The sequence below is a fragment of the Oryctolagus cuniculus genome, chromosome 3 (assembly GCF_964237555.1).
Source record: "Oryctolagus cuniculus chromosome 3, mOryCun1.1, whole genome shotgun sequence".
In the NCBI taxonomy this organism is placed as follows: Eukaryota; Metazoa; Chordata; class Mammalia; order Lagomorpha; family Leporidae; genus Oryctolagus; species Oryctolagus cuniculus.
The window spans coordinates 8,833,627-8,861,398 of record NC_091434.1 but is presented as its reverse complement, the minus strand read 5'-3'; the positions used below and the strand labels follow the sequence as shown (position 1 = coordinate 8,861,398).

The 27,772-nt window shown below is 49.6% G+C and overlaps 2 protein-coding genes and 1 long non-coding RNA gene across 31 annotated transcripts in view; 2 read left to right on the top strand and 1 right to left on the bottom strand.

Annotated features, from left to right (window-relative positions):
* Positions 1-10,688, bottom strand: part of TRIP12 (thyroid hormone receptor interactor 12) — a 153,631-nt gene extending 142,943 nt beyond the window's left edge. For 8 of the 29 annotated variants that reach the window (XM_051849045.2, XM_051849052.2, XM_051849051.2 and 5 more), the window contains exon 1: positions 5,297-5,483. The gene's annotated coding sequence lies outside the window, so the exon portion shown is untranslated. The other 21 variants (XM_051849056.2, XM_070070097.1, XM_051849057.2 and 18 more) reach the window with 6 other exon arrangements.
* The window catches only part of FBXO36 (F-box protein 36), a 103,686-nt gene continuing 81,465 nt past the window's right edge, over positions 5,552-27,772 (top strand). The window contains exon 1 of the mRNA XM_002712441.5: positions 5,552-6,038. Coding sequence (XP_002712487.2) covers positions 5,943-6,038 — 96 coding nt within the window. The 5' untranslated portion in view covers positions 5,552-5,942. The remainder of the gene's footprint in view (positions 6,039-27,772) is intronic.
* Positions 14,238-15,344, top strand: LOC127491681 (uncharacterized). The gene is made up of 2 exons (XR_007920540.2): positions 14,238-14,369; positions 14,973-15,344. It is a non-coding gene; the product is annotated as an uncharacterized lncRNA (long non-coding RNA).

The window sequence follows — 27,772 nt, the reverse complement described above, 5'->3', positions numbered from 1 at the left end:
ACCTGTAGTACAGGCATCCCATATAGGCACCGGTTTGAGTTCCAGCTGCTCTACTTCTGATCCACCTCCCCGCTAATGCGCCCGGGAAACAGCAGAGGATGGCCCAAGTGCTTGGACCCCTGCACCCACGTGGAGAACTGGAGGAAGCTCCTGGCTTCAGCCTGGGCCAGTCTCGCTCCTTGCGGCTATTTGGGGAGTGAACCAACAGATGGAAGATCTCTCTGTCTCTACCCCTCTCTGTAACTCTTTCAAATAAAGAAAAACAAACCTTAAAGAAAAAAAATTCTGATTTCAAAGAATTCATAAGCAACCAAGAACTACTGGATTCTCAACTATTTGCAAGATGGCAACACACAACAGAAGAGTATTAAATGAGGTAAAGGCAAGACTATGTGACCAGGTGGAAGAAAAGCTTTGTGTTCCAATTCATCTCTGTAGCCTAATCTCAGTATATAACTGACAATTACCTTGAAATTAGGTAGTAAGAATGGCATTTTTCAGGTTAGGCACTAAACTTAAAAGGTTAAATTATTTGTCCAAGGTTACAAAGATAGAAAGGGCACAGACAAGACATGAGCTCAATTTTTTTTCCTTCAAATCAGACACTCATTTGAACGGCACTATTCACTAATGGAAACCTAGCTTTTTTACTCTCGACCACTAAAGTGGCTTCAAATTAAGCATAACCATGAAACTATTATCAACTCAGATGAAGCAGTTAAGCCTGAATTATGTCCAAGCTCCTTTTTCTTCTGGCCAATCCAATATAATGAAGCTACAAGAAACAACCAAAATTTGAAAGGCCTCAGAGGAAAGAAAAAAAAAAGCAGAACACTGAACAATCTTTTCGCCAATAACCTGAAGCTATCAATAAATAAGGGTATTAAACTAAAGAACTACATTCCGCAAAATCAGAACATTATCCAAATTAAATTCACCTAAACAATAAAAGACAGGTCCAGCATCTGTACACTATTTGCCTGGTCACTGCAAGCAACAGCCAAGCAGTCATTATGGAGCAACCATCAACAGGTAGAACATGTAAAGCTTACATGACATGTTAAAAACCACAAGGGCTGCGATTATGAAATAGTCTACAAACTGTACCTGTCCTGTAATATGTACCATGTTCTCATTCTTCCACCTTTTGTGGGCCTAACTGCAGCCTGGCCTACAGAAAACAGAAGCACTGAATAAGCCACTGGCTTAACACGGAAGTAACCACACCATTCACTCACATCTCATCCATTAACTGGGTGAGATGGGAAAAGGCCAGAGACACTGAACCAACCACGGGAAACACCATGAACAATCTTTTAGGGCCAAAAACCCTTTCAGGCAGAAGACTGGTTACATTTTGGGCAAGACCAGGCTTGGGGCGGGAAGGAAAATGGAGTTTATTTTTCCATCAGGTTTACGAAAGCTTCAGACATACCACAACGATGAGATAACTCTTGCCCTCAGGAAGCCTGTTATCCAGTTGGAAAACAGAAGCAACACATGTCAACAAACGGCAGCACTACAATCCAGAAATGAAGCACAGAGTTAACCAGAAAGTACAAGGAAAAGATAAGAGGGCAGAAGGATGTTTGAGGAAGTGAGCTGAAAGGGCATGCTGACGTTGTCCTCGGCATCTTCTCACTGGTATATGACTTTGTACACAGTGAGAATCTGCTGATTTAAAGGAGGGAAAAGTACAAGTCAGGGTAGCCACAGCAAGAAACAACTTGAATGAAAAGGAAAGTGGGGGGACCAACACAATGCCACAGTGGGTGAAGCCACCACCTACAGTGCCAGCATCCCATAAAGGCGCTGGTTTGAGTCCCAGCTGCTCCACTTCCAATCCAGCTCTCTGCTAAGGCCTGAGAAAGCATGGGAGAGCTGGAAGAAACTCCTGGCTCCTGGCTTCGGATTGGCCCAGCTCCAGCTGCTGCAGTCAAGTGGGGAGTGAGTGAACCAGCGGATGATGAGTCTCTCTCTGCCTTTCCTCTCTCTGTGTAACTCTGACTTTCAAATAAATAAATAAATCTTAAAAAAAAAAAAAAATAAGGAAAAGCACTATTCAGGCTGCTGTTGACTGGACATCATCAAATTCCCTCAGCAAACATGGGAAAAAAGTAGTAACTGGTACTACTTTTGCTCAAAAAGATGCCCACTTGCATATTTAAAAGGGGGAAGAAAAAAACCTCCTTAGATTGTAAAGAAACCAGAAACCAAGATTCAGAACCATTTTTTCTCAACTGTAATCTTCAACATTACAAAGCCAACTTCATAATAACCACAAACCAGAATGGGTACACATCTGTCAATAAAAAAATAGGAAGAAATTTATCTGAAGTTTCTCTAAACAATATTAACAAGTTTATTCCTATGCTATATACAGGAAAAGTACCTGGAACACTGATGCAAAAAAAAAAAAAGCAGATTAAAAAAAATGGGACCATATTCTACTACCAATTAAGCAGCAATTTCAAATTAGAGAATGTTGTAACTTATTTCTTCAACCTACCTTACATAGGATGACCACCACCGAGAACAAGCTGTTTATTTTTTTAATGACTTCAAAATAGCTAATATTACTTTCTAATACACTAACACAGCACACAAATTATTTAGCATTTTGGTTTTTTTCACAGCCATTGTAACAGCTGGGCCTTAAAACCACCAAGTAAGGTAAAGAGAGGTATCACCCATTTCCACTTTACAGATAAAATAAATGGAGAACAGAAAGGTTACATGACTAGCTCAAGGTCACACTGCTACTAACTGGCAGTGTGCAGGTTTCCAAGCCAGCAATGGGTCCGCTGGGCTAGGATGCTGTTCTTAAAACAGGACCATAGCCGGCGCCGCGGCTCACTAGGCTAATCCTCTGCCTTGCAGCGCCGGCAGTCGGGGCGCCGGAGTCTGTCCCGGTTGCCCTCCTTCCAGGCCAGCTCTCTGCTGTGGCCAGGGAGTGCAGTGGAGGATGGCCCAGGTGCTTGGGCCCTTCACCCCATGGGAGACCAGGAGAAGCACCTGGCTCCTGCCATCGGCTCAGGGCGGTGCGCCAGCGGCGGTGGCCATTGGAGGGTGAACCGACGGCAAAAGGAAGACCTTTCTCTCTCTCTCTCTGTCCACTCTGCCTGTCAAAAAAAAAAAAAAAAAAAATGACCATAAAACCTTGTCTGGACAACATAAACATGGCAATCTTAAACAGCCAGAATGTTAAAGTAAACATTACCCTAAATTTACCTTGCTAAGTGAAAACACAATTTTTTTTACACTAGCATCTACCTATAGGATCCAGTTTTAAAATAGAGTAATTTTACTTTAGTACCTTCTGAAACCCTTCGTGTCAAGAGTGTTCTCTAGGTTTTAGAAAATGAAGACAAAAAGCTTGATCACAGACACATACTAACTAGTGAATGTCAGCTGAACGGACTTAACAGCCACTCACAACCCTGAAATACTAGGAGTGAGTGGAAACAAGAATAATCTTGATTACAGTCCTTCAATTCTTAGGGGTATGGGCACTCTCACAGAAAGGCAGGCGTGTACAAAGCCCACAAACCTCAACCATGTTGATGTGCTCCCTTAAGCTTAAATGAAGTAAAAGCTGCCCAATCTCAAAAACACAGAAAGCCAAACTTGGGAATTTCTGGGGCTGAACATGGAGCAGGCAGGCAGTGTGAAAAGAATCAGAAATAATGTTTACTTTAAAACTTAATATTGATCTGTTTGCATACTGTAAACAGAAAATTAAGCCTCAATAAAACCCTCTACAATTTGTTGTCCCTAAACCTGATAATTCCACGCCTCAAGTCTAACTGCCCCCCCAATCCCAGGGTGTAAACGCGACACACACACACACACACACACACACAGGCCTGTGCCTTTTTGCTAACACAACTAGGACCTTTGTTCACAGCGCTGGTTTTTCACCCCACTCAATAGCTCTTTCAACTTTCTATCCCGTATTTTTGTTTTGTTTTTTAGAGGGAGAGATTCTGAGTCTCAACTTGCCAGGTCTTTTAACACACACACACACACACACACACAAAAATGCCAAAAATACCGAATGAGCCTCTGGAGGGAAACGGAAAGTTAAGCACAGCACTGAAGGGCCGGAGCCGGCGGAGGCCCGGACGCCGGTGAGCTGGCAGCGCCGGCAAGCCCGGGGAAGCCGGGGCCGCCCGGCACCGCAGCCCCACGCGCACAGGGCCGGGCCCGCCGACGAGGCCCGCGGCCGGCTGCCGGAGCGGCCGCAGCGTCCAGCTACCTCCCGGCCCTGGGCACGGGCTCTTGCATGTCCACGAAATTTCCACCTCTCGGTAATTGAGAGGTCTTTTTGTTGTTGTTATTCTACGCAAGGAAGAGCCGCCGCGGGCAGGATGTGGGATTCCACGCCCCTCCAACGTGGTTCTGTCCTGGCAACCCACTCGTCACGGAGAAGGCCGGCAGGAGAGGGGCCGCCGGCACGGACAGACGAGGTAATAGGTTTTATGTAATCCACATATAAATAAATTAATCGCCTGACTCGCTCCGCATGCTAATGCGACCGGGGTGACAACTGCCCCCCCCGCCCCGCGCACTGACAAGGATGCTCCGGCCCCCCAGTCCAGTTTCTCGGCCCTGGCCGGGGCCGCGGGGGGCTCCCTCTCGCCGCCACCCCCTCAGCCTCAACTTCCCACAACAACAACCGAGCGCTGCCCCGCGCGGCCCGGGCCCGCCCGCCCGCCCGCGGCCGACCCCTGCCGGCCTCTCCCTCCGCGGACCCTCGCTCCCCACGAGTGCTGTCACTCGGGCTGCTCCCTCGTCCTCCATTTCCGGGCGGCCCCCGGCCCCGGAGCCTCCCTGCTCCCGGCTTCCGGGCCCCCCGTCCCATTTCCGGGGAACCCTGGCCGTCCCCACACCCCCCACCTGCACTTCCGGCCCCCCACTTTCTCCCTTCCCTAACGCCCTCCAGGCTCCGAAGCCCACTTCCGGCCCCCCCACCCCCCGCCGGGCTCCCCGAGACGCAGTCGCCTTACCCCGGCGGCGTGAGGGGCCCCCCGCAGCACCGGGGGCGCCCACGAGCCGCCCCCCGCTCCCGCCCGGCCGCGCTCTCCCGCGAGCGCCTCGCCCGGCCGCCCCCGGCCCGTCCGCCCGCGGCCCCGCGCCGCCGCCGCCGCCGCCGGGAGCAGGCCGAGCGGGGCCGGATCGCCGCGATGACACCGCCGGGCTTCCTGGGACTTCTGTTCCAGCTCCTCCCCCCCCCCCGAGCGCGGCCCCCTCCCCCCAGGCCGGCCCCCGCCGCTCGGCGCCGCTCCCCCGTTACCTAGTTAGGCCCCAAAGTCTCCGGTCCGGACTCGGTGGCGCGGCAGCAACTTCACTCGCTCCCCCACCCCCCCGGCGGCGGCGGCGGCGGCGGCGGCGGCTCCTCGGTCCCTTCAATTATCAGCTGAGCCGCAGCACCGCGCCCGGCGTGCGCCTCCGCCCGCGCCGCCTCCCTGCCCGCCCGGCCCAGCGCGCTCCCGGGGACTACTTTGCCCTCCGCTCCGGCTAACGAGCTCGTCCGCGGGGCCGGCCCTGCTGCCTCACTCGCGGCCCATCGCGGCGCCCCTCCCTCCCCCGCCGCCCGGATCCACTCGCCGAGCGGCCTCCGATCTCCTCCCCGATCCCTTCGAGGGACCAGGAAGGGAACTGTGGGAGCCGCTTGGTATCCCTCCGCCGGGGTCACCCCCTCCCCTCCGTGGCAGCAGGAACTAATTCCCCTTCGGGTCACCCGGGCTCTAGACGTGGGGACTTCGCGGATCGCGGCTTCCTTGGGACCCCCCGGGAAGAAGGGACGGCCCCCACCAGTTAGAAAACCCCCTGCCAGCCCCCGAGAGCGGGGTTCGATTTAAACCAGGGCTTTAGCCCCATGACCCCAGCCAGGCCCCGCCCCTTCCTGGTTGTCCTAGCGACGGCGGTGGCGTCCCAAGATGGCGTCGTGGCTGCCGGAGACTCTGTTCGAAATTGTCGGACAAGGCCCGGCGCCGAGCAAGGACTACTACCAGTTACTGGTCACCCGTTCTCAGGCAAGTGCGAGCGGCGGTCGACCCTCTCCCCTGACTTCCCCGCCGGCCCCGCCCGGGGCCCGGAACGCGAGCCTCGCCAGGCCCGGAGCGACCGCGGCCCGCCGGAAGCGCCGGTCCCGGCTCCGGGTCGGCAGCTTTCGCTCGTCACCTCGGCCCGCGTGTCCCCTGCCGTCCCCCCTCCCGGCCGGCGGGCGTCCGCCGCAGCGCCGCCCCGGGCGCCCTACCCCGGCTTGCCGGCGCGCCGCCTCAGCCTCGGAGCGGGAAGGGGCGAGAGAACGGCGCGGCCGAGGGTCCCGAGAAGGGGCCGGCGGCGCCTCGGTTCCGGCTCCGGGCTCGGGGCGGCCTCCGAGGCCCGCGACCGCGGCGCGCCCGGCGCTCACCTGTTCGGAGCCCCCGCCGTGCCGTCGCCAGTGCCGGAGGCGGCTCGGAGCCCTGTCAGCCGCGCGGCGCGCCGCCCCACCCACCGCGACCTCCGCTGCCCCACGAGGAGGCCGGGCCGGGCCGGGGCCGGGCGCGCCTCGGGCCGGGGTCGGGGGTCCCGGCGGAGCGCGGCTCCCCGCCGGCCGCAGCCGCGTTGGCTCTAGGTGGCCCTCGCTGGCTCTCGGCGGGTCTCTCCCGGGTTGGTATCTCTGCTTTAAAAAAAAAAAAAAAAGTATATTTTGTTTTTTTAATGAGCCCTTTATAGGGATTTTTTTTACATATTTAACTAGGGTTTTCTTCTATTGTGAAGTTTTTTTTTCCTTTTTTGTTACTTTTTTGTCTATTTTGGAAGGATTTTTGACTTTTCCATTTGCTTTGGGGTTTATGACCCTGACAATTTTGCACCAACACGAATGAAACACATAAAAAAACCCGAAAGATAATAATATCCCTATGTAATAACCCCGGTGGTTTTCAGCTTCCATCTACTGCTTTTCCATACTGTGTCTGTAAAATTTCTCCTTCCCTCCAGGGTCTGGTGTTCGGGCTGTGCTGGTCTCTCTTGCCCTACGCCTGAGTTGAGCGGGTTTCATTTTTTATTTTTGTAAATCGGCGTCAGGAGCAGCCCCCCGCGGGGTTCCTCAGGAGTTCTGGGGTTGCTGTCAGTCAGACCACCGTGTCCTGAGGTCCAGCTGGCGCACTCGGCTCCCCCCTATGAAATGGCCTGCTCGCTCATCCCCGCCAGCATCCTCACTCTCCTTTAACAGATCGAAAAGCTCTACAACATGTTGGCCTTCATTTTTTCTGTCATTTACCAAATCCTTTTCAAGATCTGATCCATCTTTTTTTAAGCATTTGAATAAATCCACTGCAGTGCTAGCCAGGGAGAGTACAGCTCAAATCTGATTAATTCACCCTCTTTTTAAAGTAAAATTTGTTGTAAAAAATAGCAAGCCAAAAAAAAAAAAACACCACCACTTTTTAAGTCAACTGTCTTGAGAATATGCTATTTCCTAACCACAAGATAATTTTTCTAAGTCTCAGCACAGGAAACCAAGCATCCAGTAAGAGGCAGCCTGACATAAATAAGTGCCCAAAGACTAGAATTAAAATGTGTTTTATAAGGCGGACTTTCTTCTGGGGTGACTTTCTAAAATTGTCTCATACTTTTCTCTCTTCTCCCTTTAGTCCAAAAAATGTTGTGTTATCCAGAATAAAAGTATGCCCCAGATTTAGATAGATCCTTCCTTCATGCTGATTCCCTCTTTACATCTTTTTAACTGCATTTTTGTTGTTGGCTTTAACTGTCATGGAATTTAGGTCAAATATTTGTCTTATTAGTGCCATACCACCTGTGGGGAGCAGCTCGGACTAGACTAAGTTACTGGAATTAAGACTTATTCTATGCATCTGCTCTCCTCTGTGGGGAGCAGCTCGGACTAGACTAAGTTACTGGAATTAAGACTTATTCTATGCATCTGCTCTCCTACAATATGGCGCTGGGAGAGGAGAAAACAGCTTCCGCACAGCTGCCTCCAGTTCAACCAATAAACTGTAGGACTTGCTCCTGATTGGAGAGCAGCGTACTCGGCGTGTGGGCAACCGAGTTAGGATTGGCGGAGGAGGACTATAAAGGAGGAGAGAGACGGCATGCACCAGGAACATCTAAGGGGAACATCTGAAGGAACACCTGTGCAGCCCCCGAAGAAAGCCGGCCGGCGGTGTGCCGCTCCCCTGCGGAAGTGGGGAATGCGGCCAGGGGGAACTGCCCTTCCACGGAGGTGGAAGGGATAGTAGCCAACCCGGGAAGAACCAGCAGCAAACCCGGGAAGGGCCGAGCAGACGAAAGAACAGCGCAGGGTCCTGTGTTGCTCCTCCATGAAGAGGGGGAGCGACATAATGGTGCCGTGACTCGGATAGGAAACGTGACTCGGATAGGAAACTTAGGACGGATAGGAAACTTAGGACGGAAGAAACGGGAAGAAATGGGAAAATACCGGAGAGAGAGACTAGCAAAGAGCCTAGGTGCCGGAAGAAGCTATTGAAAGCCTAGGCATAGACTCGGATATGGACTGTGGGAAAGAAGTTAGGATTTAAAGTGAAAGCAAGAAGAAACTTAGACTCAGATACGGACTGCAGGTTGAAAGTGAAAGTGAAACCTATAAGAAACTTAGACTTGGATACGGACTGTGGGGAGAGGCCAGGAGAAATGAGGGAGGAATATTGTTGGAAGAAAACTTAGGGAAACACACCGGGTAGAGAAAAATGTTAGGGAGGATGAAGCCGCGAGTGCAGGCCAAGCCATCTTGGAATTCTTCAAGTCACCCCGGGGAGCAAGAGGCGAAGATCTGGAACCAGAGGCAGAGACGTGGGCCGCCAGAATTCGCCAGGTTAGTCCGGGGAACTTGGACTGAATGCCGGTGGTGGCGGAAACATTCGCGGAAGCCGCCGCGTGCAGAGAGAGCACGGGGCGTTGGCGCGAGGCCGTGGTGCGGGCGCGAAGTGCGTGGAGACCGCGGAGCGTGCGCGCAGAGCCGGGAACCCGCCGGCGGGGCGAGGCACCGGGAAGCCGCGCAGAGCCGTGAAGCCGCCGCGGGGCGAGGCGCCGGGAAGCCGCGCAGAGCCGTGAAGCCGCCGCGGGGCGGGCGCCGGCGGGGCGAGGCGCCGGGAAGCCGCGCAGAGCCGTGAAGCTGCCGCGGGCGAGGTGCCGAGAAGCAGCCTCGGGGCGAGCGCTGCCGGAAAGCCGCAGGGATAAGAGAAACAGAAGTTTTAGAAGTAAAGTGAGAGAAATAGGAATGCTGGAAGATAGAAGTAAAATGGGAGAAATAGGAATGCCCGGAGATAGAGAAATAGAGAAATAGAAAGGCCTCCCCTCAACATGCCAATGAGAAAGCTTGGATTCGGTCTGCCTGATTAAGTGAGGCGATGAGCACGATAAGCACCTGCGGGCAGCTAGCAGCTTATGCACCGCAGGTCACCGAAGATAGGCACGAATTAACATCAGTAAGGCTTCCCCACAATACAACAATGAGAAAGCTTGGATTCGGTCTGCCTAATTAAGGCGGTAAGCACCAAGCAAGCAGCTCGACCAGAGTATGAGCTGCAGGTCACCGAAGATAGGCATGAACCAACACTAATAAGTCTCCCCCACAAAAAGGCAATGAGAAGGCTTGGATTCGGTTTGCCTGATAGGTTTTGTAAGCCCCTGCGGGCAGAGCAGAGCATGCGCTGCAGGGCACCGAACACAGGCACGCATCAGCGCCTAAAAACCTCCTCACAACATGGCGAAGAGAGGACCCGGATTCGGTTTTCCTGATTGATAGGACTTGTAAGAGCCTGTGGCAACTCTAGCAAGTAGAGCAGAGTGTGTGCCGCGGGACACCGAAGACAGGCGCGTATCAACACCAAAAAATAAAAAGAAAGGGGGATCTGTGGGGAGCAGCTCGGACTAGACTAAGTTACTGGAATTAAGACTTATTCTATGCATCTGCTCTCCTCTGTGGGGAGCAGCTCGGACTAGACTAAGTTACTGGAATTAAGACTTATTCTATGCATCTGCTCTCCTACAATATGGCGCTGGGAGAGGAGAAAACAGCTTCCGCACAGCTGCCTCCAGTTCAACCAATAAACTGTAGGACTTGCTCCTGATTGGAGAGCAGCGTACTCGGCGTGTGGGCAACCGAGTTAGGATTGGCGGAGGAGGACTATAAAGGAGGAGAGAGACGGCATGCACCAGGAACATCTAAGGGGAACATCTGAAGGAACACCTGTGCAGCCCCCGAAGAAAGCCGGCCGGCGGTGTGCCGCTCCCCTGCGGAAGTGGGGAATGCGGCCAGGGGGAACTGCCCTTCCACGGAGGTGGAAGGGATAGTAGCCAACCCGGGAAGAACCAGCAGCAAACCCGGGAAGGGCCGAGCAGACGAAAGAACAGCGCAGGGTCCTGTGTTGCTCCTCCATGAAGAGGGGGAGCGACACCACCAGTGACATGGTCCAGAATATAAATGTTATACATAAATATTTTCTTTGCCTTCACACACAGTAAAATTCAAAATATGGATGTTTTTATTCTTATAGAGGCATAAAACAACAGTGTGCTTTTTTTTAATTTCTTTTTTTTTAAGATTTATTTATTTATTTGAAAGTCAGAGGAGAGACAGAAAGGTCTTCCATTGGATGGTTCACTCCCCAATTGGCCGCAATGGCCGGAGCTGCACTGAAACGAAGCCAAAAGCCAGGAGCTTCTTCGGGGTCTCCCATGTGGGTGTAGGGGCCCAAGGACTTGGGCCATCCTCTGCTGCTGTCCCAGGCCATAGTAGAGAGCTGGATCAGAAGAGGAGCAACCAGGTCTAGAACCGGCGCCCATATGGAATGCCAGCACTTCAGGCCAGGGGGTTAACCTGCTGCAGCACAGTGCCAGCCCCCCCCCTTTTTTTTTTTTTAATTTCAAAACAACTTTCAGAGCGTTAGATCTGTATAGATTTCTCAAATTTGATCTGTTAGAAAAACCAGTGCACTGCTTTCTGTGTCAAAGATTCACCCAGCTTTTCACTCTAGTTTGAATAGTGTAAATACGTTTTCTTATTTTGGATTCGTAGATTCATAGTACGTTAGAGCTGGAAAGAATCTTGAATATTGTTTAGGCCAGGAATATTTCACATATGGCTTCTAAGAAAGTCCCAAATTGTGTTCCTGAATGAACACATCCATTGCTTCGTTTTAATCAGTAACTTGGCATTTATCATATAGACACAAAATACAAGATTTCTGCGCTCAAAGAACTTGTCGTTCTTTGAACAGACATGTACTGAACAAGTCTTATATTCCAGATAAGCCATTCTAGATGTTAGGGAAATGTCAGTGACCCCAACAAGCACCTTTAAACACTTAAATGATTTTACCTTTGGTTTTTTAACTCCATAGGAAGTTCATGAGAAATTGCCAAGGTAATGACTTGTACAGACATTTTAAAATCTTGAATCCAGAGGAAGCAAGAAATCAGTTTAGGTAATCGAAGAGGGTTCTGTTAACAGTTGTTTTGCTCTTTCTCCTCTCATATTGGAAGTGTTGCTTAAGATGACCGAGGCTGGCGGCTTAGGTTTAGTGTGACAAATAGTGGGGCAGTGTTAGAATTCGCAGAGTGGCCGTTTGCAGTTGATAACACCGTTGTCCCGAGAGTGCCGAGAGTGCCGGCGTGCTGCAGTCCTCAGGAGATGAAAGGTGGAAGAATCGGACAGTAGATGAGTCTTACTCCATCTGTGTTTCCAAATCCTGCACAAAGCTCCTAAAAGATAGCTGAAGCTAATTATCACTGGGAGGGGGGAATATCGAAAAGCTTGCCCCTCCCCTCCAAAAAATGGCAAATATTTTTGAAGTGCCTTAGAATTGTTTGTGCCCCGACAAATTGAAATCACCTCAGGTCCCAGGCCACCCTATGACAGGAAACTCATCTCAGTGACTTGTGACAAAGGAATTTTAAAAACTACACTTGGCGAAGACTGAGAGACAACAAAGAATTGTGCTAGTGCCATTTCAAACTCTAACCACTTTTAAAGATTTAAAATTTAAATGCAGTCTTTTTTTCCCAGAAACCTTTTATTCAAGGTATACACACTTCATGCATTTCATAAATACAAATTTAGGAACACAGTGATTCTCCCCATCCTACCCGCCCTCCCTAAATGCGGTCTTGTAAAAATGTTAATGCATGCACCATTTGACCCAGCAGATCCATCTCTAGGATTTTATATCCAAAAATGCTTTCATTGTTGTGAGCAAGAAGATTCACCAAAGTAAAATAATTATGAATATTATTATCTTTTCATTAGTAGAAATGTGTTAAGCTGTGGTTCATTCATACCATACTGTAGAATACCATGCAACGTTTTAAAAACAGTGAGGTGGATTTCTATTTAAATAGTAGACCAAGTTAAATATTTAGCAAAAAAAGCAAGTTGCTGGGTTAAATATAGTGTGATCCTTTTTTTTTTTTTCATTTAAAAGTCGTTTTAAATGAATGTTAGTAAACTTTTCAGTAAATGTCAGAGGAAAAGCCTGCAGTGCTTTGCTGTTAGGGATAGAGTAATGGTTTGCTTTCACTTTATGCATTCATGTTTCTGAAAGATCTGAATTTTGTACAGTGAGCTTTTATTTTTATAATCAAAGAAAAGCATCAGATTTTAAATGAAAGTGAAGGAGGGACGCTGCCCCACTCTCCACCTCGGCTTCCCCATGTCACCAGCGCCACCTCTGAGCAGGCCCCTCCATGTTCACCACTGGCACAGCACTGATTGCAGCTAGGTCACCAGAATTCTGGGGTTTTGTTGTTTTTTTTTTTTTTTTTTTGGTGCCGGAGGGATCTAATTCTACAGATTGAGAAAATGTGCAAACGAGTTAGTGATTGCTTGTAAAGCTGTAAGGAAACCTTAGTGACCAGCAACTGCTGACCGTTCTTTCTGTGGTAATATAGGTAATCATTACTTGTGAGAAACTAACGGATCGCTCCTGCTTGCCTTGTTGGCACGAGCTACGGGGTACTTCAACAAGTCTGTGGAGAAATGGGAATAGAAGATAACACGCATTTTTCATGAACTTTCTGGAGCCCTCCTGTATCCCTAACGAGCAATAGGGAGAGCTGAGGCGTAAAGGAAGGCAAAGGTCACCCACTAAACAGGTGGATTTTGCCCTGATCAGGGTAAAGAACAGAATTCCTCAAGCAACTTAAATTTTTATTTTTTTATTTTTTTAAGATTTATGTATTTGACAGGCAAGAGTTATGGAGAGAGGGAGAGACAGGTCTTCCATTTGCTGGTTCACTCCCCAGATAGCCGCAATGGCTGGAGCTGCACTGATCTGGAGCCAGGAGCTTCTTCTGGGTCTCCCACGTGGATGCAGGGGCCCAAGAACTTGGGCCATCTTCTGCTTTCCCAGGCCTTAGCAGAGAGCTGGATAGGAAAAGGAACAGCTGGGTCTTGAACCGGAGCCCATATGGGATGCTGGCACTTCAGGCTGGGGCTTTCACCTGCTGCGCCACAGTGTTGGCCCTAAAGTCTTTTTAAATGAACACCAGATTGCACACTTTGGGAGCTAGGTGAGTGCAGTCACCTTACTGTCGGGCTGGCGTTTTCTTCAGGAACCCAGGAACCCTGAGTAGTGCCCTGCTATCCCTTCACCCCCAGCACGAGGCCCCCAGAGCCAGACACAGAGCAGAGGAGAGGAGAGGGACTGCCCCCTCGTACTTCCGCCTCCTTTCCTTGTCCCTGAGGGACACTGCCTGCTCGTGGAAGTCCGCAACACAACACCCGTCCTGCCTGCTGACCACCAGCCACGGCCACAGTGTTTCCACACAGAAACCACCGCTGCTGCTCCCGGTGGGAGCCAGAGGCCAGCCGGGAGCTTCCCCCTTCTCCTTGTCTTTGTCTTGAATTTCCCTTCCCCCTTCAGTCTGCCACAGCCCTCGTCTCGGCGTGTTTTGGTTTTCCCTGCTGCCGTCATGTACACCTTCGCCCGCTCTTCCTGACAGCAGCAGCTGTAGTAAACATGCCCGGCCCGGCCCTACAGGTTGGGCCAGGTGTTTGTCACATTAAACCACATTATTCTTCTGTTCTTCATTGCCTGACACACTACAGAAAAATTATTCCCAACCTGTGGACTGTCCACGATGGGCCCAAGTTAGCGTTGCAAAATCACTTTTAATCAGAAATTTTAAATTCCTCTTAGTTTTTTGTTTTGTTTTGTTTTGTTTTTGCCACTTTAGGGGAGGAGAAAGATGCAATGATTCAAGTAAAGTGGTTACTCTCTTAAGCATACTAATGTTCAGGGCTGTGCTGTGTTAGAACACAGTCATCACGTGGCTCTAGAATCTTCCTGTCAAAATCACATGACAACACAGCTTCAGTCATCGTTTCTTTCCAGGTAAATCCTTGGTTCAGCACCTACCAGCGCCTACTCACTCTGGGCAGTTAATTTGGTCTCACCCTATGTTGACACAGATTTGCTTTATAATTATATGGGGCAGTAGAGCACTTAATTGGGAGTTGCTGAGTCATGGATCCTTTTATTCCTCCTGCTAGTCTGCAAGCTGTTGACCTGGGGCTAGGCCCTTAATTTGTCTGGGCCCCAGGTGCCTCATCAACATAATAAGGTTATGTATGGTCTGAGAGATCATTGAGGTTTATTCCATCTCTGAAATCCTACTTCACATGAAATCATGTGTTATACAGGGAAAAGCACTGGGTGGTTCTTTTTTCTTTTCTTTTTTTTTTTAACTAAGTTTGCCTCAGAGCCTCCTGTACTAGCTGTAAGACCCAGTGTGAGTCTTCTCCTGCCCGCTGTTCCGTTTCTTCATCTATGAGATCAGCTCACTCCTTGACTACTTCACAGATTCGGTGAGAGCCCACTGTGTGTAAAACACACCCAGGCCAGAGTTCTGCAAAGAGATGTTTCGTGATCAAATAAAATTGGAAAGCCTTGTTTGAAACAAAATTGTATTTGCTTATTTTCTCTGAAATTTCTCAGAGCCTCTGAAACCCTACTGTGCGTCGTGACTCTCCAAGAGGAGACTGCCTCCAGGCTTGCCACCACGGAACCCTCTCTGCCCTGAGGATCTTCGGGAAAGGAGACTGACTGTGGAACCCTCTGGAAAGCACCCTGCAGCGGGCCTGGCACCCAGCAGCGAACACTGAAGGAATGTCTGAATGCCATGAAAACAGTTACAGTATCCCTTTAGTCAAGTCACCAGTATGCTGTTTATTTTTACACTTAGCTTATGTTTATACACACACACAACATATTGGTGTTTTGACTAGAGTTGCAGTGGATATGTGGATCAGTTTGTAATTTGACATCTTTCAAAATTTTCAGTCCACAAATACAAGCTTTTTTAAAGAAGTTTTTTAGGTATTTCATCTTGTGTAGTGATTTCTCATCTTACCTTTTTAAACAAACAAACAAACAAGATTTATTTATTTGAAAGGCATATCAACAGAGGCAGATCTTCCATCTGCTGGTTCACTCCCCAAATGACCTCAACAGTCAGCTCCAGGCCAGGTAGAAGCCAGAAGGCGGGACTCCACCCAGGTCTCTCGCTGGGAGGCAGGGGCTCAAGTACTTGAGTATGGTGCTGATGTAGGACACAAAGCTGGATGCCAGGGAGCAGATCAAGAAACAAGACTTGGCTCAAGGCCTGTCACTGGCTGGCAGATTATCCTTTTGTTTTGCAAATGAATGTGCCTCTGAGGGTTCCTGAGCATTTTATTCAAGCCTCCTCTTTGGATGAGTCTTCACTGATTAAAAAATCTTCAAACCAAAGAAATAGCTACACCTTTTAATGCCTTAACTTGGTACTTCCAAAGTCTAGATAAACATGTTTTGGTGTGGCCACGGAGGAGAGCCTCTGTCATCCCTAGGAATACAGTAGGATTTTGAACAAATGTTTCCTTGTGCGGAAAGGCTGAGCTCTCATCAGCCCTCTGGATTCGTGCCTATACAAAGCAGGTATAATTGGAGCAGAGGTAAGCCTGAAAATCATGACAATCTCAGACTCACCAGCTCAGCACAAAATGTTGGCTTCCTGACAGTTTACAAAAACACACTGATCACCTTGTGATAACATCAAGCTGAAGAGGGTGTGAACACCGTGGTTTTCAGTAGTTTGACCTGGTTTTTATAACCAGGAGACAATAATTTTGTAGAAATTGTTAATGATTCAACTCTTAAAAAAAAACTTATTTATATGAAAGGCAGAATTAGAGGGAGAGAGCTTCCATCTGCTAGTACAATCCCCAAATGGTTGCAATAGCCCAGGTAGGGGCAGGCTACAAGCCAGGAACTCCTGGTTGTCCTGTGTTGGTGACAGAGCCCCAAGCGCTTGGGCCCTCTTCCTCTGCTTTCACAGGCATCTTTGCAGGGAGCTAGATCATAAGTGGAACAGCCAGGACTTGAACTGGTGCCCATATATGGGATGCCGTGTTACAGGCAATGGTTTAACCTGGTATCCCACAATGCCAACCCCAACGATTCAACTCTTAAAAGTTTGTACTACTTACAGTTATAAATTTTGAATCCTTAGAATTGAATATCTAAAATCAGTAGCCTGAATAGTTTTTGGTTATTTGTTTTCAAGCTAATTTCAGCTCATTCAACCAACTACTGTTTGAGTATCTCGTGTGTACCCAGTGCCACCAGGTTTTGTGCCAAGCACTAGGGGTATTGTTTGGAAGCAAAAGCACAGGGTTATCTGCTCTCTTGGATGCTACTGCAAGGAACACGAGCCAAACAGATGCGTCAGCCATGGCAAGTGCTGTCAGGCAGATACCGAGTGCCTAAGTGCGCCGGGGCAGCCTTGGTCAGGGTCATGGAAGGCTCTTGAGCAGAAGTCAAGCTGGACCTGAGAGGTGGGCGATGAGCTGCGTGGACAGAAGGCCAGTGCAGCTGGAGCACAGAGAGCGGAGGGAGGCAGAGGCCAGCTCTGGGCTGCTTAGAACATCTTCGGTGACTTAGGCCTGCTGCTGGGAAAACACGAAATGATTAATTTTTGAGGAAGTGAGGAGACTGGCTTGCTATTTAGCCTAATGATTGGGAGACATACTTTTTGGAAAAAAAATTAATATATTCAAAGTTTAATTCCTATTTTTCCTTTCTGGACTATATATAAAATAATGATATAGTTGATAGCATTTTAGAGCTGCTGAAACACGGTGATCAGGTTTGCAGTTGAAGATCACGTTGGATGTAATATAAAGAACAGATTTTTATCTGCATGGATCAAGGTATTTATATGACTTAACAAAATGCAGAAACTGCTGATGCTGAGTAACACTGATACTGATTTTCATCTATATTATAGTGCTCAATTTCAAAATTTTCTATCAGATTGTTCTCTAACTTTATCATAGCTAAATACTATCAATCGAAATTTATAAAAAGTCTATCTTCACTAAATACCCCCTTTTATTCAGTAGATAAGCTTAAATTGGTATAGATCAATATAGATGAAAAATCTGTATAGACTTGCCCTTTAAAGGGAAAATTCTGCTTTGGGAAACTAAACATTTGAAAACTACTAGTCTAGGTAGTAGGAATCCATAAGGGCTATTTGTGCAGGAGAATAGAATGATGGAAGCTTTAGAATAGAACGGTGACTCTGGCCACAGCCACGTGGAAGATAAAAAGGAGAGGGAAAAGGTGCTGTGAGAACAAGCGAGGAGAGGTAGGCTTGCTCTCTCTCCCCCAAGAAATAGAAAGCTTTCTACTTCCTAAAAATAGAAGGGTTATATGAAATAACACATATCTCTTCCTAACACATCTCTTTCCTGTTAAAGCTGTATTACAATGTCTCTTCAGCACTTTTAGCCAAGAACTCCATGGAGGTCTCCCAAATGGGTGGCAGTGACCTAAGTACTTGAGACATCACCTGCTGCCTCCCAGTCTGTACACTGGCAGAAAGCTGGATTGAAAGTGGAACAGCCTGGACCCACCAGCACTCTGATTTGGGATGTGGGAGTCCCAAGTAGAGCTTAACTTGTTATGCCACAATAACCAGCCTGGCCACCCTTCTTGTAAGAGATAATCTTGGATAATGAATACGTGGAAGAGTAAGGAGGAGCTAGAGGCAGCCACTGATACAGAATTTGACATAAAACAGTATGAATGTAGAAACAACTCTTTCCTGTTGGATGCCAGTCTATTCTGTTTTAAAAATGCTGAATAGGGGGCCAGTGTTATGGCGTAGCAGCTAAAGCCACTGCCTGTGATGATGGTACCCCATATGGGTACCAGTTCCTGTCTCGGCTGCTCCACTGCTAATCCAGCTCCCTGCTGATGGCCTGGGGAAAGAAGCGGAAGATGGCTCAAGTGTTTAGGCCCTTGCTACCACATGGGAGACCCAGATGAAGATCCTGGCCCCTGCTTTTGGCCTAGTTCAGCCCTGGCTATTGCAGCCATCTGGGGAGTAAACCAGCAGATGGAAGATCTCTCTCCTCTCTCTCTGTTTCTCCCTCTCTCACTATATAACTCTTTCAAACAAGTAAATATTTTTTAAAATGGAAATAAATAAAAATGGTGGCCATCTTGGCCATTACCATGACTCTACCCAAGACACTAGAGAAACTAAGAGGCAGTTGGTCACATTTTTTAATGCTTTTGCATTTTGTCTACTTTATCAAATTTATTTTTCTCAGTTGGCCTTGTTTAAGCTGTGACTAAAGAATCCTTTTAAATAAATGAAATATTATTCCTAAGTAGTTTTTTATACTGATTTTTTTTTACATTGTGTCTTTTTGGAAGGAGTTTGGTAACATTGCCTGCTTTGTAAGTACTAAAAGCATAACTACAGACATCTGATGGATGCATAAAGACGTTAAGTAGGCACCTTCACATCACAGTGCTAGGGTAATGACCATGCCTTTGGGAGTAATTCTGCCATGTTTACGTGTGCATCTGATTTGTGGGAAATAGGCTATACAATTCATGTAGGTAGATTCATGGGTTGAATTATGTCCCCTCCCCCATAAAATACTCCCCATCCCTCAGATTGTGATCTTGTTTAGAAGCAGGGTCATTGCAGATGTGGTTAGTTAAGATGAGGTCATACTGGAGTTGAGTGGGCCCCTAATCCTACATGACTGGTGCCTTTATAGGAAAATAGTGTATGAAAACACAGCCTAGATCAGGGGATGACGGAAGAGATCACAGTGTTGCAAAAAGAGGTGCCAGAGATGTCAGCAAACCTGCAGAAGCTGAGGCCAGGAGGGATCCCCTTTAGGTTTCAGAAAGAGTGTGGCTTGCCAACGCTGGTCCCAGGGCCTCGAGACACACATCCATCTTGTCAGAAGACCCCGTTTGTGGTGCTCTGTGAAGAGAGTCCTAATAAACAGGTGCAGAGTGTAGCGCATTCAAATAGGTCAAACAAGTGGCCACAGAAGTGGGACAGCATCACCTGTGCATCACCCCCATGGCTCACCTCTCTCGTGGGGGTGAGAAAATGCTGCTGCCCCATTCTAGTGCTCATTTCATGCCTCGGCCAAGCCCCCACCTGAGCTCAGTCACCATCTGTTTAGAGCGATCCCCTTGGCCCACTCCTGGCCACAGGTGGACACCAACTCTAGACCAGTGCATCCTCTGCCTGGCCAGCAGCCATATGGCTTTGTGTGGCCTCGTGTGAGAAGGTGAGCCCTCTCTCGACAGTTGGGACTGATAGACTCCAAAGGAGATGACTGCAGGGAACTAAGCCAGAAGGGTACAGAGCAGCTCAAAATGGCCATTCTGAAGCTGGTGCCGGCTGCTGGCCAGGAGAGGACGAGGGAGGTAGGAGGGCACAAGGAGAGGACCTGTGACAGGCAGTTGAAACCACAACTATGCTCTGCATTTACTAGAGATCCCAGTGTCACTGGGCTTAATGCCTCCCGGTAAAAGACTGCTGGTCCCAGCCTTCCAGGCAGTGAGTTATGTGCTGGAAGCCAGTATGGGAGATTCTGAGAAGTTTCCTCAAAGGACAGCGGGGTGGGGATAAGCCTTTTCATCTAACTGCTGGGAAATAACATCCTGGTGAGAGGTAGATAACGGAAGAGGGCTCCTCCGTCACCACCCTGGCCCAGCACAAGGACTCCGCACACTGACAGTAACTTTGCTGCTGCTCTGGGTGCCGTTTCTGCCCTGTTGCCTTTCCCCTCCTCTCCCATCTTTCCATTCCCTTTTTATTCCTCTTCCTCTTGGTTTTTCTTTAGCTTTGCTGGATGAGTGCATTGGTTAGCACCTCTGCGTTCCTCTAGCCAGGTACCTGGTGCAGTGGGTCCTTCTCCTGAGAAATCATGTAGAGAACACCGTGGTCAGGAGCCTTGGCTGCAGAGCCAGGCTTCCTAGAATTGAGGACTAGCAGCTCCCAGGGGCTCCAGCACTGGCCAAAGGGAAGGTCCCGGGGCTTCCAGAACAGCAGTAGTCCAGCTTTATTCCACCACAGGACTTGGCCGCTCCAGCTCCCACGGTGTCCCCTGGGGCTCCATGTCCTTCCGCTTCCGCTGCCCCTACCAGTGGCTCAGTCCTGGGCCTCCAGCTCTATTTCTCACACAGAGGACATCTCATGTTTTCATTCAGCCACGCGTCCCTGGTAAGGGGCTGTCTCCCTCCAGACCTCCTCATCAGCCCCACCGAGCGTGCCTTGCCTGTCCTTAGTTGGAGTGTTAGGAGCTGAAGTTTTGCCAACAGCCTTTGTCTCCATTCGTGTGGGAACAGTGTGCTGACCTTACAAGGAAAAGTCATGTCTTCCCTAGCCTCATCCAAGATGGTCCAAAATGCCAGACCCAATAGTCTCAGTGGCCATAGTGATTCTCAGATGGGCCTACCAGTGGCTGCAACTGGATAAAGGTGCCCCTGCCTATCCCAGGATTCGGCACTGTAGAGATGAGAGCCATTACCCTGTACCGACCGCACAGCCAGCACAGAGGGCGTAGGTGCAAAGGGGCAGGGGGTTGGATCTCTGGAGCCAGCTGGGCCTCACCATTTATGTAAACCAGTTAGGTCCTCATTTTTGCTCAGTCAGATCTGAGAGGCTTTTTGCGTCACCTGTAACTGAGTGACACATCCAGCAACCACCCTGATCCTATCGCAGTGACTAAGAGTGGCAGGTCAGATGTCACCTGAGGAACAAAGTGTGCTCAAGGAAAGTCAGCCCCAGAGATGGGGCAGGCAGACCGCAGTTCAGCCTTCCTGTGCAGGCAAGGTCAGTAAAGGCTTGGAGTTGACAAGTCACAGTGGCTGTCTGAGGTTGTGAGACCAAAACAGAACAAAGTGGCCTTGAAAAGCTGGTGAGTTAGAGGCGAGAAGCATCCTGGAGCCTTGGCCCATTGGCAGCCTTGCTGCAGGTGCTGTGGCCATGTGTGTGTGTGTGTGTGTGTGTGGACGTGATGTGGACTTCTCCCAGTATCCATTCATGAAGACTCCATGGAGTAGTATGTGTGGAGTCAGCTGCCTGATACGGGGTCTGGAATCCCTCCTGGCCTGGAAGTATCCCTGCCTCCCTCACATGCCTTTCCTGTATGATCCATTGCAGAGATCAGCAGTGGGGGCAGGTGCTTAGCACAGAAGTTGAGGGGCAGCAGTAGAGCATTCCTCTGAGGGCTGACCGGGTAGGATGCAGAGTTCCCCGGGGGCATCGTCTGGAGTACCGCGTGGAGTTCGATGGCTTCTGGTTGTTCAGTCCTGGGTAACACAAAGCATAGGCAGTTACTATCTCTCCCAGCTGACAGCCTCATCTTGTGAGATCGAGCCGGAAGCCTCAATGTCAAAGACTTAGTTTTAGCACGTTAGATACAAAAGAATTGTCAGGTTTTAACCATCTGGTCAAAGTTAAACCTGATCATCCTAATGCCGTAGACAAGATCTAATCTGATAAAGCTGACTTCTGTAAGATTCAAATAGTTACAGCAATTATACTCAATAAAGGCAAAAGAAAACACATGAAACTTCCCAAGATACTAGGACAGTTACAAAACACCAGAAAAACCTTGTTCAAAAAGTACTGGCATGTAATACTAGCATGAGCCAATCAGGACAGCTGCATACATCATGTTACAAAGAGGAGGCGCGTCAGGTAATGCTCTCTGTCTTAAGAAGAGCTGACTCTAATTCCTTCCAGTCCGGTCCAGACTGACCTTGTACAGCAGTCAACTTCCACATTCTACACAACACGCGTATTCCTTCAGTTTCTGTCAAAAAGATTCTATCCAAACTTCCTTTTTTTTTTTTTTTGACAGGCAGAGTGGACAGAGAGACAGAGAGAAAGGTCTTCCTTTTGCTGTTGGTTCACCCTCCAATGGCCGAGGCACCGCGCTGATCCAAAGGCAGGAGCCAGGTGCTTCTCCTGGTCTCCTCTGGAGTGCAGGGCCCAAGCACTTGGGCCATCCTCCACTGCCTTCCCAGGCCACAGCAGAGAGCTGGCCTGGAAGAGGGGCAACCGGGAAAGAATCCAGCGCCCCGACCGGGACTAGAACCCGGTGTGCCGGCGCCGCTAAGTGGAGGATTAGCCTATTGAGCCACGGCGCCGGCCCCAAACTTTCTTTTTTAAATATTTATTTATTTATTTAATTGAAAGTTACACAGAGAGAGGAGAGAGGCCTTCCATCCACTAGCCCAATCCCCAATTGGCCACAACAGCCAGAGCCTTGCCTATCCGAAGCCAGGCGCTTCCTCCAGGTCTCCCACACGGGTGCAGGGGTCCAAGGACTTGGACCATCTTCCACTGCTTCCCCAGGCCACAGCAGAGAGCTGGATCGGAAGTGGAGCAGCTGGGACTCAAACCGGCGCCCATATGGTATGCCGGTGCCTCAGGCCAGGGCCTCAACCCGCTGCGCCTCAGCACCGGCCCCAAACTTTCACTTAACCTTCTGTAACCAAGGATACATTCTCATGCTTATAGCCCTCTCCACAACTTTCTTTCCTGCCCATTGGTTCCTTCAATTCAAATCCTAAACAGTCATCCTCAAGGCCTCTAAATTAAGAGAAACTTATCCTTTAAAAGAACGTGCAGAACTTTAACCCATAGTTACTTTAAAGCAGTTTTTGAATTTTGAAAACAATAAGCAGTTGTTGAATCTAGGTAGGAAACAGGTGAATGATTTTCACACAATTACTTTAGCGAAGGGTTGGGGAAAATATTTAGCCTAGAAGACAAGACATTTAAGCATAGTACCAACAATGCCTTTTTTTTTTTTTTTCCTAAAGATTTGTTTATTTGAAAGGCAGAGAGAGAGGAAGAGTTCTTCCCTCCGCTGGTTCACTCCACAGATAAGACACAACGACTGGAGCTGGGCCAATGCAAAGCCAGGAGCTTCTTCCAAGTCACCCACACAGGTGCAAGGACCTGGGCCATCTTCTGCTGCTTTCCCAGGCCATAGCAGAGAGCTGGATCGGAAGTGGAACAGCTGGGACTTGAACTGGCGCCCATATGGGGTGCTGGCACTGCAGGAGGCAGCCTTACCTACTATGCCACAGCACCAGCCCCAACAATGCTTTTTAAAAAGACATACGTAAATGTTTTTAGAATCATGTTGTGGATGGCAAGATTCAAACTGGTAATGATCACAGTAATAGTTTGCAGCATCTTAGGAAGTATAATCACTGACCTTTATACATTTAGGACAGTGGCATTTGGAAGGCTCTAGTTTAACAAGGCGTATATTGATGATTGGATAACAGAAGAATCTTAAGTAGGTGGGCAGAGAAACTTGTATAATTTAGCAAGCAAGAGAAGGTGAAGTCTTTGAGTCAGAGCAGCCAGGGTTCCTACCCTTGTCAGTCTAGGAGAAAACTGAAGGGAGATTGGAAAACGTGGCCCTGCAGAGAGTCCAGTTGGTGGTAAAAGATGGCAGTTTAAAATGAACCCTGTTGTGGCAAGTTCTTGTCAGTGTCTTTTCAAAATGGTGACTGAAGAGGTAAGGAAAATGAGATACATCTAGTAGGGAGGGCTGACTGAGAGCAGGTGCTGGGCCTTGGCTGCTGAACCCGTGTAACATCCCCACCCCAACCCCGTCCTCTCCGTTCCCAACACTGAGATGAAGGGAAGGACCAGAGAGCAAAGGCAGGAGGGCCTCTACAGGGAGTCTGAAGGAGGGGAGTTGGCCAGGCCTCTTGTAAGATATTCCTCTTGCATGAGTGTGGCCAAGAGACTTATGGAGAGTGGCGGTAAGCAAGACAGCAAGGTACTGAGACCAGGAACCCAGGGTGTATGGGCACTGCTGCCCTATTAATGAGGTGGAGATCCTGTAGTGGTCTCCATTCTCCATTTGGCTTCTGAACCAGAGAACAGGGGCGTTGCGGGGACTATAGCATGGCTTTGAAAGTCCCTGCACCTTGAGGCTGTCTCCTGTCGCTCTTAGTCCTCTCCAGGTCTCAGGCTTTAGTAGGTATTGTCTCTGATGGGGAAAGGAGGGTGGGTCTTTAAGATGAACCTAGCCGGCGCCGAGGCTCAATGGGCTAATCCTCCGCCTGTGGCGCTGGGACACCAGGTTCTAGTCCTAGTCGGGGCGTCGGATTCTGTCCCGGTTGCCCCTCTCCAGGCCAGCTCTCTGCTGTGGCCCGGGAGTGCAGTGGAGGATGGGCCAGGTGCTTGGGCCCTGCACCCCATGGGAGACCAGGGTAAGGACCTGGCTCCTGCCTTCGGATCAGCGTGGTGCGCCGGCTGCAGCGCGCCAGCTGCGGCGGCCATTGGAGGGTGAACCAACGGCAAAAAGGAAGACCTTTCTCTCTGTCTCTCTCTCACACTGTCCACTCTGCCTGTCCAAAAAAAAAAAAAAAAAAGATGAACCTAGACAGGCCCAGCAGGCACAGCCTGACCGACTTTCCCCTGGACACTCCACACTTCAGGATTGATGTCTGTCTCTCGAGGGAGGCAGTCTCCCCTGCTGCCGTAAGAACCGTGGTCTTCGTCTGTGCCAGGAGGTCTTTACCCCTAGTAAAGGGGCTGGGCTTTCTGGTAGGATCTGGTAGGAGTAAATATAATAATTCCAGACACCGCTCAAAGGGTGGGTGAGATATCTAACTTGGGAGTTCCCGAGACACCCTTTACAGGGTGCCAAGGCTAGAGGGAAGGATGGAGAAATTTGCTCTCCAGTGTCTGCTGTGAGAACACCCTGGGCTCCTGGGTGCTGATCTCATGTCACCGGAGCCTGGGCCCCTTCAGTCCCACGTGGAAGATGAATCAAACGCCTGACCTCGGAGTCCCTTGTCCTCGGGATAAGTTAAGTCTCCAGCGATCTCCTCTGTAACTAGGACTTGGCCCTGAGGGTCCTTTTCAGCAGTCCTTGGCAAAGTGTACACTGTCTCTGTAGTGGGAAGGTCCCCAGGGGTCCCCATAGAGCTGAGACAGCACCAGGAGCGCACCCCTCCCCGATCCTGTTGTTCTGCCGGGTCCCCTCCTGATACATTAGGAAAGACTGTGGTGGTCACCTTTAAGAGGCTGTCCAGGGTCCTCTCAGGTCCCACTGCAAGTCTCTGGAGCTTTCTCATGATGTCTGGGGCAGACTGAATTTGGAATCTGCCTTGTAAAATTGCTTGCTCCTCTATAGAGTCAGGATCTAATGGAGTATTTTTCTTTAAGGCCTGCCTCAAACATTCCGAAGGTGGGGGGAATTTCCTGCGGCCCCTGATCTATCAGGGGTAGCTTAGCACAAAGAAAACGTGGACACGAGGAACCCCAACTCACTCAGGCTAACGTTCTCCATCCTCTAGCTTGTAACCAGGCAGGTGGAGGTGCAGAAAAAGACCAGGCATTTTTTTCTTTCAACTCTGGGTGGGTCATAGTAATCCCAGTATGTAATCCCAAAAGAACGCCTACTGTAGAAGGTTTGTTTCCCATCAGGAATAAGAGGATAAAAACAAAAGTGTTCTTCAGTTCTTATCTCGCCTGAGTTTGAGACATCTCTCAAAACTCTTTTGTTGCCTGTCATGTCCAGACATGCACTGAAGCCCACAGGGAAGGGAGGAAGGTTCAGGTGGGACTAGCACGTATTGCCCACGGTCACGCAGCCTTCCACGCCTGTAACCCTGGATATATGTTTGTCAGAACAGCCTGCACAGAGTGATCAGTTCCCTTTACTGAAGGCATGCTGGACTGGGCCTCTGCCTGGTCAATAGAGATACCATCACTTCGCTCCCCTACATGAAGAGAAATGGTCGCTCTACACCCTTGAATCCTGTCTCACGGGCCTGATTTCAACAGTGAGCCTTCATGACAGGAGCTGTAGCAAAGGTGTCTGGAGCTGGAGTTTGGAGGGAGGGTACCGGTTCTGGCCATCGCTTAGGTTGGTGACCAGGCAGGTGAAGGGGTGAAGAAGCGTGGTGGGGGAATAAACATTCTCCCCAGTTTGCTACCTCAGAGGTGTGGACTACATACACCTGACAGAGCTGGACCTGAGAGGAGAAAGCTGAGAAGGAAGGGGATACCAGAGAACATGCTGTGAGATCTGTCTCCGCAAGTTCAGGTCACGGGGGATCTGCACCTGCTGAGGAGTCGGCTGCCTGTGTGTGAAAGGGAAAGCTGGACTCTGACCCCAGACTGACCAGATGTCTAAGGAAATACCAGCTAATGGGACCAGGAGCTCGAGTTTGTAAGAACTGAGCAGCTTTTGGCAGAGCAAGGAGAGCATCGAGAGGCGTGTGACAAGCAGGAAAAGAAACAGGTCTTGTCGGGGTCTGGGGTGACGGCAGGATTCACTGAGGCATGGAGGCCAGAGCCCATGGCCTCTCTGCAAACTGCACCCAGTCTCACCAACAAATCAATCTCCGAGGAAAGAACAGAATGCAGCTTTCAGCCCAGCATCCTAACGGCTGTCAGAGCCTGTGTCCAGTCAAGGAGTCTTGGAAAAAAGCAGTGTTGCCCTGGCCTGAATTTCATAGTCACTCCAAGACCTTATCCCAGTCTCGCATGACAGGCAGATCCCTGCAAAAAGAAACTGAGTCGGACCAGACCAACATTCCCAGAGCTGATTTGAGAAGTTTAGAGTCTCAGCTCCAGGGGACTTCTCCAGCCTAGTCAGCAAGCCTGCGTCTTAAGACAGGCAGCCACGCTAACCGCTTTCAACTTGCTGACAGCAACTCCGTGTTCTTGAGTTACTATGGAGGGGGAGGCGAGTGAGGCTTTCCGAAAAACAAAAGGGCAGTCCGCATGCTCACCTGTCCCACAAGGTGATCTGATGCTGGCTGGAGTTGTATCCAAGCTGTTAAGGGTGAAACAACAATGAGGGAAGGCAGCCTTGATTCTTGTCTCACAGGTGCAAGAATCTCCACACGGACAAGGCAATGGCAAAGCAAGAATTAAGGCAAGCCTCCTACTGGAGCAGCCAGGAGAGGGGCTCCAAGGTACCAAGACCTGAGAGAGAAACTGGTGGAAGTGGAGTCTTTTCAGCATAATCCAAGGAACAGCCAAAGGGCGGGAGGCCAAAACCCATCAGAGGGCCCAAAATTGTAATCCTGGCCTGCCTACACAAGATTAAAAAACAGCAGTTAGGCCAGCATTGAGGTGCAGCGGGTTAAGCCACTGCCTGCAATCCCGGCATCCCATATGGGCACCAGTTCATGTCACAGCGGCTTCACTTCCCATCCAGCTCTGCTAATGCACCTGGGAAAGCAATGGAAGATAGCCCAAGTGCTTGGGTCCTCACACTCACATGGGAGACCCAGAAGAAGCTCCTGGCTCCTGGCTTTAAATCAGCCCAGCTCCCGCTACTGCAGCCATTAGAGAGGTGAACCAGTGGATGGAAGAGCTCTGTTCTTCCCTCTCTGTAACTCTGCCTTTCAAATAAAATAAATAAATCTTAAAAAAAAAA